Here is a 17,533-nt window from a genome sequence, read left to right as displayed (position 1 = left end):
TCACGTTGCCCGTTACACAACGCAGTAACCGCCTGCAGTGACCAGCGTCACAGAAAGCTGCGAGGGTGAAAAACTTTTCAATTCAAACACCTAATCCTTCGCCGAACCTAAGTTTTTTTTTCTCTCTCTCTCTCTCTCTCTCTCTCTCTCTCTCTTTTCCAAGCACAATTGATGAAAAAGGCTGAAAATGCTTGCTTACGAAACTTGCTCGGCCACGTGCTTCTTACGACCGGGGTGGGTTTTTCGGCTAGTTTGCTTCGCCTTGCACACGTAACCGAAAAACACCGTGCGCACAAAGCACCTCCCGAACCCGAAACTCATTTCCTGGAAGGACCGAGAACATACCGTTGCGCCTATATTTACCATTCACCCCGGCAAGCAGTACAGATGGAAAATGGCCAGGACAGAGAATGGAGAGATCTTAGTGTAACCTTTCTGGATCTTTTTTTGCTGTTGTCCACAAGAGTCATTTAGGTGAAATGGTCAGTACACTGTCGGAAGGGAGAGGGTCAAACACACAACCAAGGCAGCCCGCAGGTAGATGGCGATGGAATGATACTGCTTCATTCAAAAATACTTTTTGATGAAGGTACAAAACGCTGCTTCACAAGAACGAGAGCTTAACGCGATACTAATGGGTGAGTGAGTGTGTGTGTTTCTGGGTTTGACAAAATTGTCTACAAACTTTCTGCATTTCTAGGAAATAGAAACAGTTTGGGTAAGTTTTTAATCCACTGCACGATACAGTTCGGCGAATGGCGAACGTTCAATAAACTCGTGAAAAGGGATTTAGTACACAAATGTTCGGAGAATTTCTCCTGCAAATGATTTAAGAGATTTTTTTTCGCAATAGTGTTTTCCTCAAAGTTGTAAGTATGGGTGATTTTCAAATCAAGAAACTTATTACTACTTGAAATGCTGAAGATGTTTTAGCATAGAGTTTTCTAAGCAATAGTTTCTTTTTTAAATAATTTTCCAATGCTTTGGAAATTTTTATTTCAATATCGTTATGAAGCTCTCCACCATAATGAACATTCTATTGATTATTTAAAATGTCTATTTTATTTGTCGAAGCCCTGTATTATTTGCTGCATGGCTTTTTTTTATAAAAAGGATTATCAACAAGAGAGCAAATTAATTTCTTTCCCTCAAGCAATAAGACTAGACAATTCAGGGAAGTACATGGTGGAACCATCGTTAGGCGTAGTATTATAAGCTTCAAAAGCAGGCTCTAAAATTTGTATCTCCTGTTAGTAAAATAAAATATAAAGCTGATGAAAGATACAATATTGCTGACATTAAAGAAATGCTTGAAACAGCAACAAAAATTAAAATTCTCTTTCCGCATTTACCTACTAGATGATGCAGCCTTGAAAAATAGTAAACCATTTAAACGTTGCCCTTCAATGGCTCAAGCTTTGTTTGAAACAAAATTTTCTATTTTTACTGTATTTTCAACAAAACAAAACTTCCAAACAAAACACACCCCTTTCGGATGGAGACGCCTGGTACTTCATGATGTGTTAGCTGACCCCCCACCCCGAAAAAAAAACGACACGTCCACCTATCAACGGACAAAAACCCACATTTTGTAACCACAGCACGATTGTTTTTCAATGCAAAATACAAACAAAAGTCCTTCCCGTAAAGGTGGAGGGAAAAGCAGAAGAAAAAACAAAACCAAACGTGCACCATCATTTGAAGCTCTCTTCTTGCGTTCTATAGATCTCTTCCAGGAAGGAAGCATCCTACTTTACAACCGTCCACCGTTGGCCGCCTGTTACGTTTATTCCAATCCTTCAAAAAGAAAACAAAACATTAGGGTGGGGTTGCCCACCTGTTTGTCCTCGGCAGCAACAACAAAAAAAAACGTGACGAACATGGATGACCTTCGTGGGTGAACAAAATAAAGCGGAAGAAAGTAAGGCAGGAAGAAACAACAACAACAACAACAAAAACAATCAACAATTCACCACAGAGGAAAATAATGTCGGCCACAACAATCCATCGTTAACCCATTTTCTCTTTGTGACAGTTTTCCTTTTATTTTTGCCTACGCGCGTGTGTGTGTGTATTATTTTTCTACTCGCTTTAAGAGGCGGGGAGCCGAGCTGTAGGAACGGACCAGAAACGATACCCAAATATAAATCCGTTTTAGCACAAAGCGGTTTGTCCCCGTCTTTCTATATTTTTGCTCTGTAAGACTATGGAGCAGTCGGCTCTTGTCTCAACGTTATGAGAGGAGAAAAAGGTGAAGCAAGGCCCGGAATTTCTACCCTATTTGCAACTGTTCTCTTGTCCCCCTCCCACTAAAACATCGATTGACGTCAATAGCCACTCTTGGTTGCGAATAGACGGAAAAACTGTTTTCAAGTAAGGTATAAATAAAAGCGTATTACTTCTTTCTTTTTACAATCCTCCTTAGCGAAAAAAAAGGTTGTACTTAGCAGTGAAGGAAACGTAATTTCTGGATTTTCCACTATAAGCATCTGACCTTAGAGATCTAATAGAGAAACGAGTATAAAGGAAGCTAAATTGTGGCGAACGTAATAATTGAAATTACGATGGTTTAAAGGAATGTCCTACAACCATTCAAAAGAAGAAAATATTAAGAAGTTCATATAAGTCGCCATGCAAATTTGCAATTATCAATAAATGTATCATGTAGAAAAACTAGAAAAAAAAATTTCATAAAGACCATTTAGACTAAATGTAAATGAACATGCAAAACCTGTAAATCACTATTGGATAAATGAAACAAGCCGAACCGCTTTAAAATTAAAATAAAATTCATATTGTAAGTGTTTTTCATACGTAAAATTACTCTAAATATGTGCAAAACAAACGAAAAAGAAAAAAACAGTAAAAACAACAATCCAACACATTGCAAAACAACCGAATTAAACAGCTTGAGAAGGGAAGAAAAATCATAATTTCAACAACCCATCAAAGCAACCGATGCTTCGCTGCCACGTCACATCAACTGTCACCAGAAGATGCGTTTGACTGACGTGTGAAGCCGAAGAGCAGGTACAATGGGAAGAAGGATAAGAAAAACCTCCGCCCACCCAAAACAGACATCCATTTCGGATAGGTTTGGTTCTGACTGTTCATACCCTACCCAAACCCCCACCCTATTTTTTCATATGGTGCTGTCAAGTTTTTTGGGGCCTGGTTCGATTTTTCCGCTACTTCAAGAGAACTTTAACCTTCCGTGTGTCGTTTTTTTTTTTTGTTTTTTTTTTGTAGCTCCACGTGTACAATTAATGTTTCTCTTGGTGCTAAAAAAATCCCCACCATACCCCAGCTGTCCTTACAATATTTCCTTCTCACTCATCCGAACACCAACACACGGATTAATGTGTTAACTTTCACATATACACACAGCAAAGGAAATAAAAAAAGTAGCTTGCAAGGAATAACAGTCCCAAATGGGGGGGTGGTAAACTGCTCGATTCCAGCAGCTCTAGCGATGGGTGTGGGTGAAACTGTTCTTCTCACCCTTAAAATGGCTCCCAACACCAACACAGCAAAGCAAACGGGGGCCTGTCACACACATAGTGCTCTCAGCTGTTCGGGCAGGCTCCACTTTTCCTTTCGAACGCAAAACGGGGAAAAATATAACTCACCTTGCGTCCAGCTCACTCTCTCATCACCACTCGCTGCCAGCTCAAAGTCCTCCCCCCCTCCCCACCATCCCAGAAGTGCACTCTCAGCTCAGCTGTTCGCGCGGTGACGTTGGACCGATAAGAATGTGGTTCACTCTCGTTTGGGGGGAAATATCGAACATAAGGGACATACTGTACATAAGGGACTTTTCAATGAACATGTGTGTGTGTGTGTGTGTGTGTGTGTGTGTGTGTGTGTGTGTGTGTGTGTGTGTGTGTGTGTGGATTTTCATCACAGTTACCGGCTTTGTCCTACCACACAAACACTACCACACAAGGCAAGCAGCTGCAGTCACCATTTGGTTTCACACACAAAGAAATGCATCCCTTGTCCACTAAGGGGATCCAAAATAAGGGGAGTTATTAAGAGATTGCGCAATACATGCGAATTTTTCTTCCCTGGAATTGTACTGTCGCACACGCACACATGTACGCGCGCGCCACGGAAATGAAATCGAAAACGGTCCCTATTTCAACACAGCAGCCGTTTTCCATGTACAAAAAAACGGGTGGCACGCACACTACTACCACCAACCAACAAAAGCCGGCTATCGGTGTGTTGGTGTGGGCCCGCTCGCTAGCTGGAAAGCATGCGTGATGTGAAATTTCTTGCAAAGCCTGTCCTCACGCACACCATTACACGCCAGGTTCATCACGGAAAAAAATCTGAGAATTTTGTCCTGCCGTCTAGAACACGCAGTAGAATTACATTTATTCCAACTATTATGAAAAACGGGATACAATTAATCGAATCTTGTAGACAAAATCTAAATCACCGGCTCATTATTCGTTTTACGATTGAGCCGATCTACAACCTCAGCCAGCCGTATAATGAACTGCTGCACAGTCTCGTAACAGAACCGCTTCATTTCCATCGGAAACAATCCCAGCAGCGGATATATGCGCATTATAAGAAAATCGTAATCATTGTCGTGTGCCGTTTGGAAAAGCGGATCCGTTATGGGCACACGGTGTACCGGGGGACGCATTGACACGAAACGTTCAGCCTGCTCCTGCAAATCCTGCAGGACGCTTTGCTCCGAGCAGCCTAACACCGTAACGTGCCCCGTCGGCATGTGTATCAATTTCCTGGGCTGCGCTTCTTTGTGTAGCTTGTTCACCGGCAGCGAAGGTTGCGTATACGAGCATGACGCAGCCGGCGATCCGCCTCCGCAGGGCTGTACGGGTTTCTTCACAACGAATCGCTTCGGTGAGGTTGACTCAACATTGACTCTGTTCAATGGCACAGCGAATGGCATTTGGTTCTTCATATCGTATCGCTTCGGAACGGTTGAATTCGCTTCTAGAATCGAAGATTCTGGCTCAGTGTCGGTGGTATACAATTTTTCCTTGCCATTATGCATCCGGATACGCTTCAGCTCGATGTCCCGGACGAACGACATCCGCTCGAAGTGAACCCATTTCGAGTTGGACTGGTCTGGCGGTGTTTTCATCTCGCGGCGCAACTCGCTCCGATACTTGTCGCACAACCGTTTCCATTTCTGACACATGCATTTCGCTGTCACAACGAGATGGATGTTTTAAAGATACAATTTTCTTGTGAGCTAGATTTCCGTAAAGAATAATTTGACCACATATACATACCAGCAATGCCCGTCACCGGCTCCAACTTTTCCCACTCCAGCAGGAGACGTTCTGGTGCGATGCACGTTTGCAGCTTGGGAAAACGCTTTACCAGTGCGATAAATCGCGCTACATCATGCTGCGAGACAAAGCTCCAGGGTTTACGTTTGCCGGTGACCACACGCACCGAAACCGAGGGACGTCTATGTCGTTGAGGGACGTCCATGTTTTAGCGCCAAGACTTGGATTGATGCGTGTTATGCGTGACTGACGAAAAGGGCAACGCGTTTGACAGTTGTCTTTTTTGTTTTCTTAGGGCCGGCTACCATGATCGAATCGTTTCACCACTAGCTAACATATGCAACGGTTACTTTTGAATTACATGTACTTGTACTTACATGTGTTTAACATAAGCAAACCAATCAGTTTTTTTTTGTTTTTGTTTTGAAAATTGGCCTAGTGCATGGCCTGCTAAGGACATCAGGAACATTACGATATGTTTTCTTTTTATACTCTCTCATTTCATTACAGTTACATTTTTAGGAGTTTTAAGGAAGACCGACCGGTATTGCTAATTTTGAGAGTTCTTGTTTTTGTTTCCATCTATTCTGGTGGCTTCGAATGGAGTTATTGAGGATCCTTTGTTACTACCACGGTAACATTTTTAAACGCGGGGCCCTACAAGATTCTATAATTTGTAAGTGTCCTAGGGTGCGTAATGAATCCAAAATACTATCCCGGGATGGAGACGAAAACATTCTTCCTAATGCACTAATACATCACTGAGCCATTTAATACCAGAATTGTAAAGCTTATCAGTGGGAAAAAGCAGAATAACGGAACATAACTTTGAGGTCCAATTTATGAATTCGTTTTATGTCCCTTCTTGTATGTCCTATATTAGAGATTCTCGATTTAGAGCTCTAAGCTCTAATCCAGTAAATTTAGTAGTGGTAAACTGAAGTTTGAAAATGTAGAACGATATCTTGAATAATTTGCATCGCAGTACTGTCCTTCTTACATTTTACACTTTGCACGACCCTTACCCAAACCCTTCTCACGCAAATGTGCCTATTTGTTTCTTACACCGCTATGTGAATTGCTCAGTTCTTCTCATTCCATTCAAAGCAGAGATAGGTGACCCAATCGTAGAATATTTCTGCACCAGATAGCATGTGCAGAATATGTAAGTAGAAATTCAGGAATTTAAGTTCAACAAGGTACTACAATTTTGTAAAGAATACGGAACGTTCGAAAATTGTTTGTTATACTTTTATACTACTATTTATATGAGGCCACAGAACAATCTAAAACTCAAACTGCTAATATTCTAAAACAATGTATTTTTAATACAGCTCCAATGTGTTTTTAATACTTCCTTTCCTCTGCATTCATATTTTGTGTCGCATTCGCTAGCAGCTGCAACATCTTGAGACGAATTTCCAAGTTTTTATCAATTGGCAAAATGTTCAGAAATGGTACCAAACTCATCAAAAACTGACTGTCAGTAGTGTTATGGCCCCGTTCATTACATGCTTCGTTTTCGCCTTCCGTGAGCGGGTCAGAGCGTATCCGCGACCGAAACTTATTGCAGAACGTAACCTCACTAACGCCACCCGGTGCATCTTCCGCATCGACGATGATTAATCTACCACTTTGTTCATCTAACATTTCGCTGGCCTGTGTTCCACCGGTTGCCGGCGAAATGTTTTCAGCTACTTCCACCTTCATGGATTCTTTCGACGGAGTTGATGGTAGATGCCGCTTAGCCGAAACTGTTCCTGGTGGAGCTTTGTGCCGTACGTTGCTCTTAAGCCGAAACTGTCCATCCAGAAATTTCATGTGCTCGTACAGTGGCCAACGGCTTTTGGTAAGATGGCCGGACTCGAGACGTTTCAATTCACGCCGGAAGCAATCACGCATCGTTTTCCAGCGCACCTTTAGTTGGTTAACTAAAACAAAACCCGGTGGTAAAACGGAAGGCGAGGGGGAGGAGGGCTTGAATTCTACGCATTCTTACCAGTATAACTCGGAAACTCATGCTGCTGGATGTCATTCCATTCTGTCACGCAGGATGATGCCCGTTTGCGTAGGAACTGACGGTGCCAGAGCTTTGGCTTCTTTCGAACACATTCAATAAGGTGCAGTGTTTCCTGGTAGGTGAAAAACCCCATCCCAGTGGATTCGTCCTTCCGCGACGACAGAGAAAGATGTGCTGTAGTGTTTTCTTCCATACTGACCTGCTTCACGTGCGACTAGAACGCCCGTATATTTGCACTAATATAGCCACGCTCGCCTTGCTGCAGTCAACGGCCTGCACCGCCTGTTAACCGATTGTTTTGCGATACGGGCGCACGTAAACAAACACGCGCACCGGTCCGATTACGGGAACGGCCGTACGCAAGATCGCCGATTAGTGCTCTCCCAATCTACGTGTGCCAGGCAGAAAATCCAAATCAGCAGTCTCAATTAAGTAAGGCAACACTAAAACAAAAATAAGAAATTGCATTTACGGTGTTACGGGTGGAGGCTTTGCCGATTCGTGCCGGTGCTAAATGTTGCGCTTTCCACGCATATGCACCGGTACGCAAACACAAATACTATCGGTCAAATGATAACGCGCACGAGAAAAAATAACTTTTGCAATAATTAGCTAGAAAATTACCTCAAAAAGTTTTTCCCTACTTTTCGCTACAATTTTCCTGGTCACAAATCAATCGATCGAGCAATTTGCGTTTGTAACATTCGTATCGAATGCGCACCAAGTCTACTTTGATTGCAAACGAAGGATAAAAAAAATCACTTTCGCTTTTTTGACACATCTGCCTCAAAGTGACAGCTCCAAGCAGCAGCACGCAAGTGTGAGCGAGACAGCACTATGCGTGCCAATAAATCATGGGCGTGCAAAGGAGACTTTGTTTACGATATGAAACAGCTGGTGCTAATTACTTTTTCTGTTATTTAAAATAAATAAGTAGTGTTTTTAAGGATTTCTGCCACATTGAAATAATACATTCCACTGTTTTTAGATGACAACGAGCGTTCTAAAACTGCTTGTGGTGTGATAAAAAACGTACGCAGGTGCACTGAAGCTTTACACAACGCACGTGTAGGCAGTATGCTATCGATAAAAATGCGTATGCAGCTTAATGTAGGTGAACTAGAAGAACTGGTTGATTGTGTTGGAATCATAAAATAACTACATGATAACAACAACAGTAGTGGAAGTAAAAAAAGAAACGCGTGCGCACCAGGTTCCACCGAGATTTGAACTCGGATCGTTGGATTCAGAGTCCAAAGTGCTAACCATTACACCATGGAACCACTGATGTAGGAGGGGGCGATATGATTACGGAATCGATCAGTCAAACATAAAAACATTTTTAATTAATAGCCATGAAAGTATGTAAAATGAATTAAGTTACCAACTTAATTGTTTTTCGTTAAATAAGTCTTGACACTCTTAGAATACGGCACTGGACCGTCATAATTAATTATAAATAAATAAAAGCCTAGACACTCTCTAAATTCCCTGTTCTCCCGTGGTGAGGACTGACTATCCAACTACGTGGTATGTATAGTTAAGCCATTGGATGGCCGACGTGTCCTACGAGGCCAAGCCAAAAAGAAGAAGACTCTCTAAATTTAAAATACCACACCTGCCTCTAGCCCGTTGATGCGTTCAGAGGCCCTTAAAGCCCTAGATAAATCTTTTTTTCTCTGTTTAAAAATGTACATGTACTATTCAAATGATCCACTTCTTTCCTGTTTCAGATGGTTCAATCGCTGACCATGTTGATTGCAACACCTCCATCAATTTCTTCCGGTTTCGTGTTCTCTTCTTCATGCCTGTCAGAGACTTACATGTGGTCTCTTAATGTCTTATATTAGGTATTTTCCTATTCTTATTCCCTTCCAGCTTTGAGCTTTCGATTGTCTTTAGATATTTTTTAAAATTAATATTTAAGCCACTAGGTATTATTTGACTTAAGTGTTATAATTGTTAAGACTAATGGCAGACAACGGAAATATCTGTATTATATTTTATTTGTAGGCTTAAGTTGCATCAACGAATTTACACCATAAGACCTGCTTCACGATGACAATTCTGATTCCTACGTACACTGATTATAGAGAAGACGTCACTTTAAAAAAAAAAAACAAAGCCTATTACGGCTCTATCTTAGAAGGATTACTGGCATCAGTGTTCCCAAACGAGTAGACACGAGATTCGTGCTCGAAAACTTCTACCACAGACGAAACCCACAAAGCGATTGTAATAATCCCTGAAAAGTACCAGTATTTTGAGGTTTTTTTTTTTATAAAATTAAGCTTTTGAATTGCTTCCTCTTCTTTGAAGCATTCTTCGCACAAACCCATCCTGTACTAAACAGAAGCATAGAGGGAATCATCATCCCTCAACATCGAATATGACAGCTTGTCGCTTGTCTCTAATTAACACTACGGCCTCCCCTTCTAATTAGCCACCTCCGCACAAAATGGAACGGTTGTTATTTGCTTCCGGCTTGCAGTTTAAACCACGGAACTATTCGCTGCGTTCAGCGTGCCTCGTGCTCAATTCAACTGCTGCGATGACTGCTGAACAATGCGGCACACTGATGAAGCTGATGAGTGTCGTCGGCAACCTCGATGAGCTCCACTCGCGCTATCCACCAGCAGGAGAGGAAGGTGTAATTAGGCTACATTTTAAGGTCCTCGACAAGTCCCGCGTCAGAAATCAAAGTCCTGACGTGTGACGTGTACTGTTTGCCCAGAAGAACCCAACCAGTGTGCTCAAAGTCAAATCAGAGTAAATTTAATCAGACAGCAGTAGGAAGAATATGGCAACGCTACAAAATTTGGCATTGGGCAACGCATTCGCCACGTTGGTGGTGGGTCCCATTTCTGCCACGGCACAGAATGGCAGAATAATTATCCCAGGGCGGGTGCTGCAGGGCATGCGAAAGTTTTCGGCGCCTGTTCGGCGAAGAAAATGACATATAATTTTAATTTTGCCGCGCGATAATTCGCAACACGGGCACGTGGTGTTGCAGCTTCCGGGAAACGGAAGCCGATTGCCTAGCGGGAGCCATCCAGCAACCAAAGGCTAATATTCGATGGTTGTATAAACCGCCAGCAGAACTAACACAACCATCATCATCATCATCGTCGCCTTTTCAGAGACAAAGTTTTTCGGTCCAACACAACCGTCCTCGGGTGGAAGTAATTTAAATTCAAAATGTGATCGTTGTGCGAAAACTTTCAGTCGAAGCACAATGCAAGCCCGGCGTTCGAGCGGGAAAACGGATACACCTCACATGTCTCACATATGCATCCGAGACGAAAGGGCGCGAGAGAGATGGCGACGGTTGGTACTGGCGATGTGGCAATTCGTCTTGGAAAAATATTACCACAAAGTTAGCGGTACTCCTCACGGGACACTCCCAACACGGGTGGTTCGATTGTAAATCAGATGCTCGCTGGTAGTAGTGCCGAGGAAACCCGATGGAGTGGATCAGCCAGTATGGTAGTTTGTATGATCCTGTGTGTGCCGTAAGTGCCGTAGCTGGTGCACACCTTTAGCAGGATTTTCGTACTTTTTTTTTTTTGTAGACTTACCACCATAGTTTGGTTTGCAGGTCACACATTTTACGCCAAGTTACACACGGTTCCCCACAAGAAGTAGCCCACTCCAACGGGAAGCTCGAACTTCATTCCGGGTTGCGTCGTAAGTAACTTCATCCAACAAACTGCATCCGAGTGGATCGGAGAAACTTTGCCCACATATTCGTCTGCCTGCCCTTTGTGATTGGTAGGGGGGGTTTTTTGCCGATAACTCATCGGATAAGGATTTAGTGGTGATATATTATTGGCTTATCGGTTTGCTAGGGAGTTTTAAATTGTAGCGCAGTCTCTTCATCTTCTGTCAAGTCGTTCGGGAGCGATTAGTGTGGCAAGAGGGCGAAGAAACTCTCTCGCCAATAGTAGTAGATCATTATCAGTCAGCTTCCTAGATCCTAGATGAGCGGAAAGTTTCTTTACCACATCAATGGCGCCATCTTGTGTGATTAAAATGTAATTTAAATTTACATTTCATTACGATTAATCCGAAACAAGAAGCTTCGTGTTTCTCCGGCGCATGGTTTTGAATATCCACAAAAGCTTTCACAGAATTCTTCAGCGACAGTGATAAAATTTCACATCGAATGTACATGTCGGACCCAGTCCAGTAAACCTACCGATGGCTTCAAAGTGCCTGGATAGCCTTTCACGCATCAGTGGAAAATGGGGAAAATTAAGCACGAATCCTGCCTGCCAGAACTCATTGCACGCGCATCGAATGGGCAACAGCATCAGCAAACCGATTCTGACAGCCGGCCCAGGGTTGTGTCCTTCGTCTGCGATGGTTATTATGCCAATAATGTTATTTTGAAATTCGATTCGTTGTCCTCGGAAGGTAGCGTGTGGTTGTACCGTGGTCTAGCCACTTACTTCTTCTCGGGAAGATGTTAAGCCGTACGCGAGAGAGAACGAGCTGCCTTGTTCGAAACACACCGTAAACTAAATATTGGACTCGGAAAGTTTCGCTCCACAACCAGGATGGTTTCCCTTCCTTGCGAACTCCTTTGCTGTCTTATGTTGGCTGTTCTGCTTTTCTCAAAAGGGGAGAGCTTAGGGGTGCAAAATCCCAAGAACTGGGTAATGGAATACGAACCGTAAGATATTGTTTCGGTTTCGGCGATCGGGAAGAGGGAGTGGTGTGGCAAGTGTTTTGCGGTTCTGCGAGTAGAGCCGGCTATTTATGAGCTAGCTGTCATCCATTTTACTTTACTTGCAACCCTTAGCATGCTCCTTCTATACGGATATATGAGTTTTAGTTTCTCTGGAATAAAAAAAAAACACCGACAGAATAAAGTAGATGCTAAGAAATCGATAATTGGAAGCTACAACACGGTTGAGTACAAAATTCCAAAAACCTCCAGCGGGAACACACTAATTGTTTTCGGTATTTTTCTTCCCTCTTCTTCTCGCTACAAAGTTTTCCGTTCAATCGCACGCCCCGTTCCTGGTTTTTCCTCGTTTGCCTGGATGGTTTGAGGACCCTCTCTGCCTCCCTCGAACCCAATTAAAATCCTTAGAAACAAGTACAATTTCACATTCCATTGCATTCCGGGGTCAAACTAGCTGAGGAGTTCTCGTCTGGGTTTCTCTCCTGGCTACCACAGTGCTCCACAAAATCTCAGCCATGCAACAACAAAAAAAAAAGAAACAAAAAATAGCGACCCACCAACAACAAAAAATTGGTTCGTTTTCAAAAATCGAAAATCGTGACTTTGTGTTCGTGAGAAGAAAATTGGTAATTATGATCCTGAACTGAATGCACGATGAGTTCGGTTTCGTGTAGACACACACACACACACGCACACAAACACCCACTTTTATACAATTTTCAACTTTTCCTATCCTTTGTCGTTTCAGTGAGCACTGGAAAGCGCAGTGTCACGTCCAATAGATGGGGCCTCTTCCGGACGGAAATAGAGACTGGACTGGATCAGTTGCATCCGGGGAAGGGGGCACGAGTGTTGTGCGGACTTTGGAGAGGAGTTTTATGCCCTGCTGGGTGGCACAAAAAAATAAGAATTCATCCAACATGAAGCATTCGAGATGTGAAAGAAGATCTCAATTAAAGGTTTACAGACCTGGCATTACTTTCTTAGGCTGCTGTTGTTTGCTGTAAACCCCTCACAGCCAGTCATCACTAAGGATTGCCCCGGGAACGGGTTCCATAAATATGCTTTTTCGAGGATTGTTTGGTGTGCGTTTTGTTGCGTGGCACGAAAGGCAAAGCACGAATCCCATGCCACGCATATTCGGTTTGAGTGCGTGTAATTAAGTTTTAATTGAAAATTCCTGCCCGGTGGTGGTTTTTTAACGAAAAGGTACTGCTTTCCCCCCCCCCCCCCCCCCCTCTGTCCAGGAGTACTGTGAACCGAGAATGTCTAGAATGTTGCAAACTCCGGGTTGGCTTCGTGCTGTGGAGAAAAAGAGAGAAGCAAACGCCTGTATTGCGTGTTTTATTGCATGTAGTTTTGCAGCAATGCCGGGAAAACGTGCCCCAAGGAAGGTTAGAGGAGGAAGTGAACAGGACAGAGATGAGCTCATAAACGGCTTTAGATCATCTGGAAGTGCGCATCGAGCAATATGCGTGTGGCACATCATCCCGGGATGTAATGTTTGCGCTGGAAGTCGTAAAAAATATTCGCTTCCTGGACGGATCTGGCAGTGAGCAATGAATCCTGCAATCGTAGTGTTTATTTACATCATTCTAGCGTAAATAACAGTAGGTAATATATGATTGATTAAGCTGAAAATCAGTCGTTGGAAATCATTCTTAGGGAATGAAATAAAAGGCAGTTTTTTTTTTAAATCTGACTCTCGATTCGTTCTCACTATCCACCCTTGGGAGCAAATGATGAAGTAATTATTCACCCTACGATACCTTTCCCGAAGCGTGAGACCATAAATCAGTTGAATGAAGAAAATGGAATTACCCCAGGGCCACATTCCAGAGCCAGAGCCAGGATTGTTGAGGATTTTTAGTTTAATGGGTGGATGATAATTATTTGAGCGTGGTGCAAAACACACACACACAGGAAGTTCACCATTCAAATGGTTTTATGTCGAATGGCGTGCCAGAAAAGCAATGTCGTGGTGATGATTTGTCAGGTTTTTTTTTCTTACTTCAACGAGTCGCAACAAAAGGAAAATCAAACCCGTACCGGTGTACACTTTCCTGTCCGCTGGGATGGGATTATCCGTGTTTGGTGAATGTGTTTTGTGCAGCGAGTCCCGCAGAGAAGGATGGCATATTAACGATGACTTTTGTCAAAACGGAAATGAGCATTCTCGGCGTTGGGAAAAATTCCATTGCACTTATTATGAAGCATAATTTTAACTCTCTTTTGCTGTTCTGCTCGAGCATAGTGATACAACGATTCATTGCATCTGCATCAGAGCGATGGAAGCCTGGCTGTTCCCTTTCTTTAGTTGTCAATTTTTTCCTATTTCAAAGGAAAATTCCCACCGGTGTGTTGCCGTATCTTCGCATTCGAAAAAATATGTTTTTGTGTTCTACGACCGCAAAAACCACGACACATCACGCAACAAAGAAGCACGATTCTCCGTCAGCAGTTCATCGGGAGGATTTGTGTGGCACATTGAGGGCAAATACCTTTGAGGGAAAACTCGCAGCCACGGAACATGACAGACCAACAAATGACCACTGACACGCGGAAAGCGTGCGACGCAATAGAGCAATAGGGCTCCGGGCCGGTCGGGAAATATTCACAGATAATTATGGTAAATTATGGACGCGCAAAGTATTTTTCGTGTGTTGCTCTGAAAGAGATCTGAAATTAATACCAATCCCCAGGATGGGAGAGCTTCGTGGCTTCGTCAGGGGGGTATTTTTTTTTTTATTTTTCGTTGTAAGCTAGTAAAGGGAGCAAGACCGGGATAAAACCACAACAGGAGATAGCGCAAGCAAAAATATATAAATGCCACTTCCTCGAATGGAATGGATTGAATTACAGCGGTGCAGCGGTGTCGCTCATGATTAAATGCCTAGTTTTACTGTTCTACCGGCCGGGATGACGAGTTCACAGACTGACAGAATAGGGGAACCCTTTCTGTACTGGCCTGCTGGTGTCGTGTTGCATTGAATAGAGCGTACTTTTTAACACGCCCTTCCGGGCAATTGCCTGTCAGAAGGAAATTTTACATCGATCGAGCGTTAACATACAAAGTCCATTCTTTTGATGTTATAAAGCACGTTACATGGTGATGATTTCATCGCGAGCGCTAATTAGAAGATGAACTAACTAACAAACCAGTGTGTAAAACATGCTCGTAAAAGCATAGTTCTTCATAAAACGAGTACAGTGGATAAGGATAAGAATTTAGGCTTTGAGATGCCCTAAGCGGAGTGGAAATTGAGGCCACTTCTATCGCACTGAAACATCGGTAAGTGTTCGATTTTTGCTACCTATGTGAAGCTGTGTAATCGGATTCTTGGCTATCTTCCTCCAGACTTAATAGTTTAATAAATTCTAAATAAAAAATCAATGGAGGCCCCAAGCGGCATGGATGTTGGGGTCCATATGATATTCAAATGTTTAAGAGTGCTGACCGGTGATAGCGGAAGGGGAGGGGACTTATTTTTCTTTCAAGGAGGCCTGTAACGAGGCCCTTATCAACGCACCGGGCATACTTTTCCCTTACTACGAAGCTAAACTACGAAGCTTACTACGAAGCTTACTACTGTGAAGTTTCTAACGCGGCGCTCCCTTTACTAGATCCTTTGTACCCCTGCTGCCAATGCCCTAGGTGACCGTCTTCTCCGCCCACCGTGAAATCCGCTACACAATTTAACAAAGTTTTCCTTAACCTAGCTGTACTTTTGAGTAGTTTAAAGTTTAAAATCATTTCATTTGCCGAGAAGAATATTTTCCGCTGGTGTTCGTATCGTTTGGTTAATGAAGCGAATTTGTATCAGTAGGTACGATTGAAAAACTTTGTTGAAATGTGTGTAAAAATTGTACAAAAATGTTCAAAATGTGTGTCATTTTTATTTTCTACCCCTTACTAGAACGTCACTTTCATCATAAACGGCTTTCGGTTTGTCTATTACGACAGAGAAAACAGATTGAATAATTGTAAAAGTTGTCCCAATACACACGACTTCAGTGTAGAAAAAACACGCTGTGATGATCTTTGTAAGTACAATTAAAATAAAACATAAGAACACACTAAATTGGAACGTAAAAAACATTTTTTTTTTTATTCATAAGGGACGGCCAGGCCGTATTGCGGCGTAAAAAACAATTGTCATGACGGAAAGAAATGCACTTTACGTCCCCTTGTTAAACTTCGATTTGCTTCCTCTACGCCTGGTATGTTCTCCTGTTACCCGAGATCAAACTTTGCTGTAGCGAAATTTCCACATTTTGAGCTCGCTTTCAATGACGCTGTCAGTAGGAATACAGAAAGCGTCCGGTAGTAACAGGCGAGCATCCATTCTAGAAGGTAGTTGGTGTCGTGCTAAGAATTTTCTTATTGTATTTTCAAAATTTTAAAGCTAAGTCAAATTCGATGTTTTTTTCGGCAAAATGCTTCCACCTGACGTTCTCCTGTTACTCGAAATCAAATTTTCGGTTCAAAATTAGCTTGCACTTTCTGACACTTACGCGATTGGAAAATATTCCTCATTGGGAGAAGAAAATTATTTAGCAAAAAAATGAAATGCAAATTGGAATGATTTTTTTTTTCTTTCTTTATTGATTGAATGAAGCCGATGATACTGGGATTTGATTAATCGTGTTGTTGTCGAGGGGGTGGAGTGATCGGGATGCGATGTTCCGCAAAAAAATTCCGCCAGCACCATTCCCGTGGAAAATCAGCGATGACTCGCTCATTTTTGGTCCAATTTGGGCCTGCTGCACATCGTTGGTCACATCTTTGGGCTACACGTCTTTTTGGGAAACACTCCAACCGGTTTCCTCCACTCATCACCCCGTTGTTGCGGAAAAACAACAACATTCCCGTGTAAAACCAGCAATAACACACTCTTGTTTGGTCCGAACGGGGCATGCAGCATACCGTTGGGTGCGTCTTTGGGTCACGCATATTTTGTGGAACACAAAACTCCTATTCCATCCTCCGGAGTTTCATATACGAGAGGGTTTATTATTCTAAGATTAAAGGGGTTCTCTAGCCGATGAGGCACCCCTGGTGGCCGCCACTTCGCCTACAAGTCAATCCGCCACTCAATAAGCATGTAAAGAAAATTAAAAATAGTGCAGATCCTGTTGAGGGTAGAGACATGTGATGAAAATAACACCAAACAACTCTATTAGCAGTTATTAGTGGAGGATTGTGCAGTACTTTAACAATCCCTGTACTCGAAACCAGACTACTTTGGCTTGACTACAAGTTAGGTGCCCAATTTTGTTAATAGTTCTATGATTTATGTAATTTATGTAATATTATTTTACACTGATAATACTCATCATTATAGTAAAAGCAATTTCCTGCCCAGTAATTGACGCAGATGGTAATTCAAAACGCAGCAAAAGAGACAAAAAATACAAAATTTCGAACGAGAAATTCCATTCTAAACCATTCTCATCGACCACACGCAATAAGGGTAATGACAAGGAGAAAAAAAGGGGAATAAATAAAATAAAATCTTATGGCCAACAATCGGTCACATTGAACCTTTT

General features: G+C 42.5%; 3 protein-coding genes and 1 non-coding gene across 5 annotated transcripts in view; 1 reads left to right on the top strand and 3 right to left on the bottom strand.

Moving 5' to 3' along the window:
* Positions 1-17,533, top strand: part of LOC126567888 (venom dipeptidyl peptidase 4) — a 532,783-nt gene that overhangs the window by 336,683 nt on the left and 178,567 nt on the right. The window lies entirely within an intron of this gene.
* LOC126567524 (uncharacterized) lies at positions 4,436-5,478 on the bottom strand. Its single transcript, XM_050223743.1, has 2 exons — positions 5,274-5,478; positions 4,436-5,187 (listed from the first exon to the last, which is right to left on the bottom strand). Exons 1-2 carry the CDS (start codon positions 5,476-5,478, stop codon positions 4,436-4,438), a joined length of 957 nt encoding a protein of 318 aa, XP_050079700.1.
* LOC126567523 (uncharacterized) lies at positions 6,621-10,877 on the bottom strand. Its single transcript, XM_050223742.1, has 3 exons — positions 10,872-10,877; positions 7,273-7,507; positions 6,621-7,204 (listed from the first exon to the last, which is right to left on the bottom strand). The coding sequence occupies exons 1-3, from the start codon at positions 10,875-10,877 to the stop codon at positions 6,621-6,623; spliced, it is 825 nt and encodes a 274-aa protein (XP_050079699.1).
* Positions 8,505-8,576, bottom strand: Trnaq-cug (transfer RNA glutamine (anticodon CUG)). The gene has a single exon. It is a non-coding gene; the product is annotated as a tRNA-Gln (tRNA).

Source organism: Anopheles maculipalpis, chromosome 2RL (genome assembly GCF_943734695.1).
Source record: "Anopheles maculipalpis chromosome 2RL, idAnoMacuDA_375_x, whole genome shotgun sequence".
Classification (NCBI taxonomy): Eukaryota; Metazoa; Arthropoda; class Insecta; order Diptera; family Culicidae; genus Anopheles; species Anopheles maculipalpis.
This window is presented reverse-complemented; position numbering and strand designations above follow the sequence as displayed.

Bases quoted from the DNA above. Each gene is read 5' to 3' on its own strand.
- LOC126567524 (XM_050223743.1), bottom strand. From the start codon at position 5,478: ATGGACGTCCCTCAACGACATAGACGTCCCTCGGTTTCGGTGCGTGTG. The intron at 5,188-5,273 runs GTATGTATATGT...TCGTTGTGACAG, and splicing joins GCCGGTGACGGGCATTGCTG to CGAAATGCATGTGTCAGAAA.
- LOC126567523 (XM_050223742.1), bottom strand. The intron at 7,205-7,272 runs GTAAGAATGCGT...GTTTTGTTTTAG, and splicing joins TGAGTTTCCGAGTTATACTG to TTAACCAACTAAAGGTGCGC.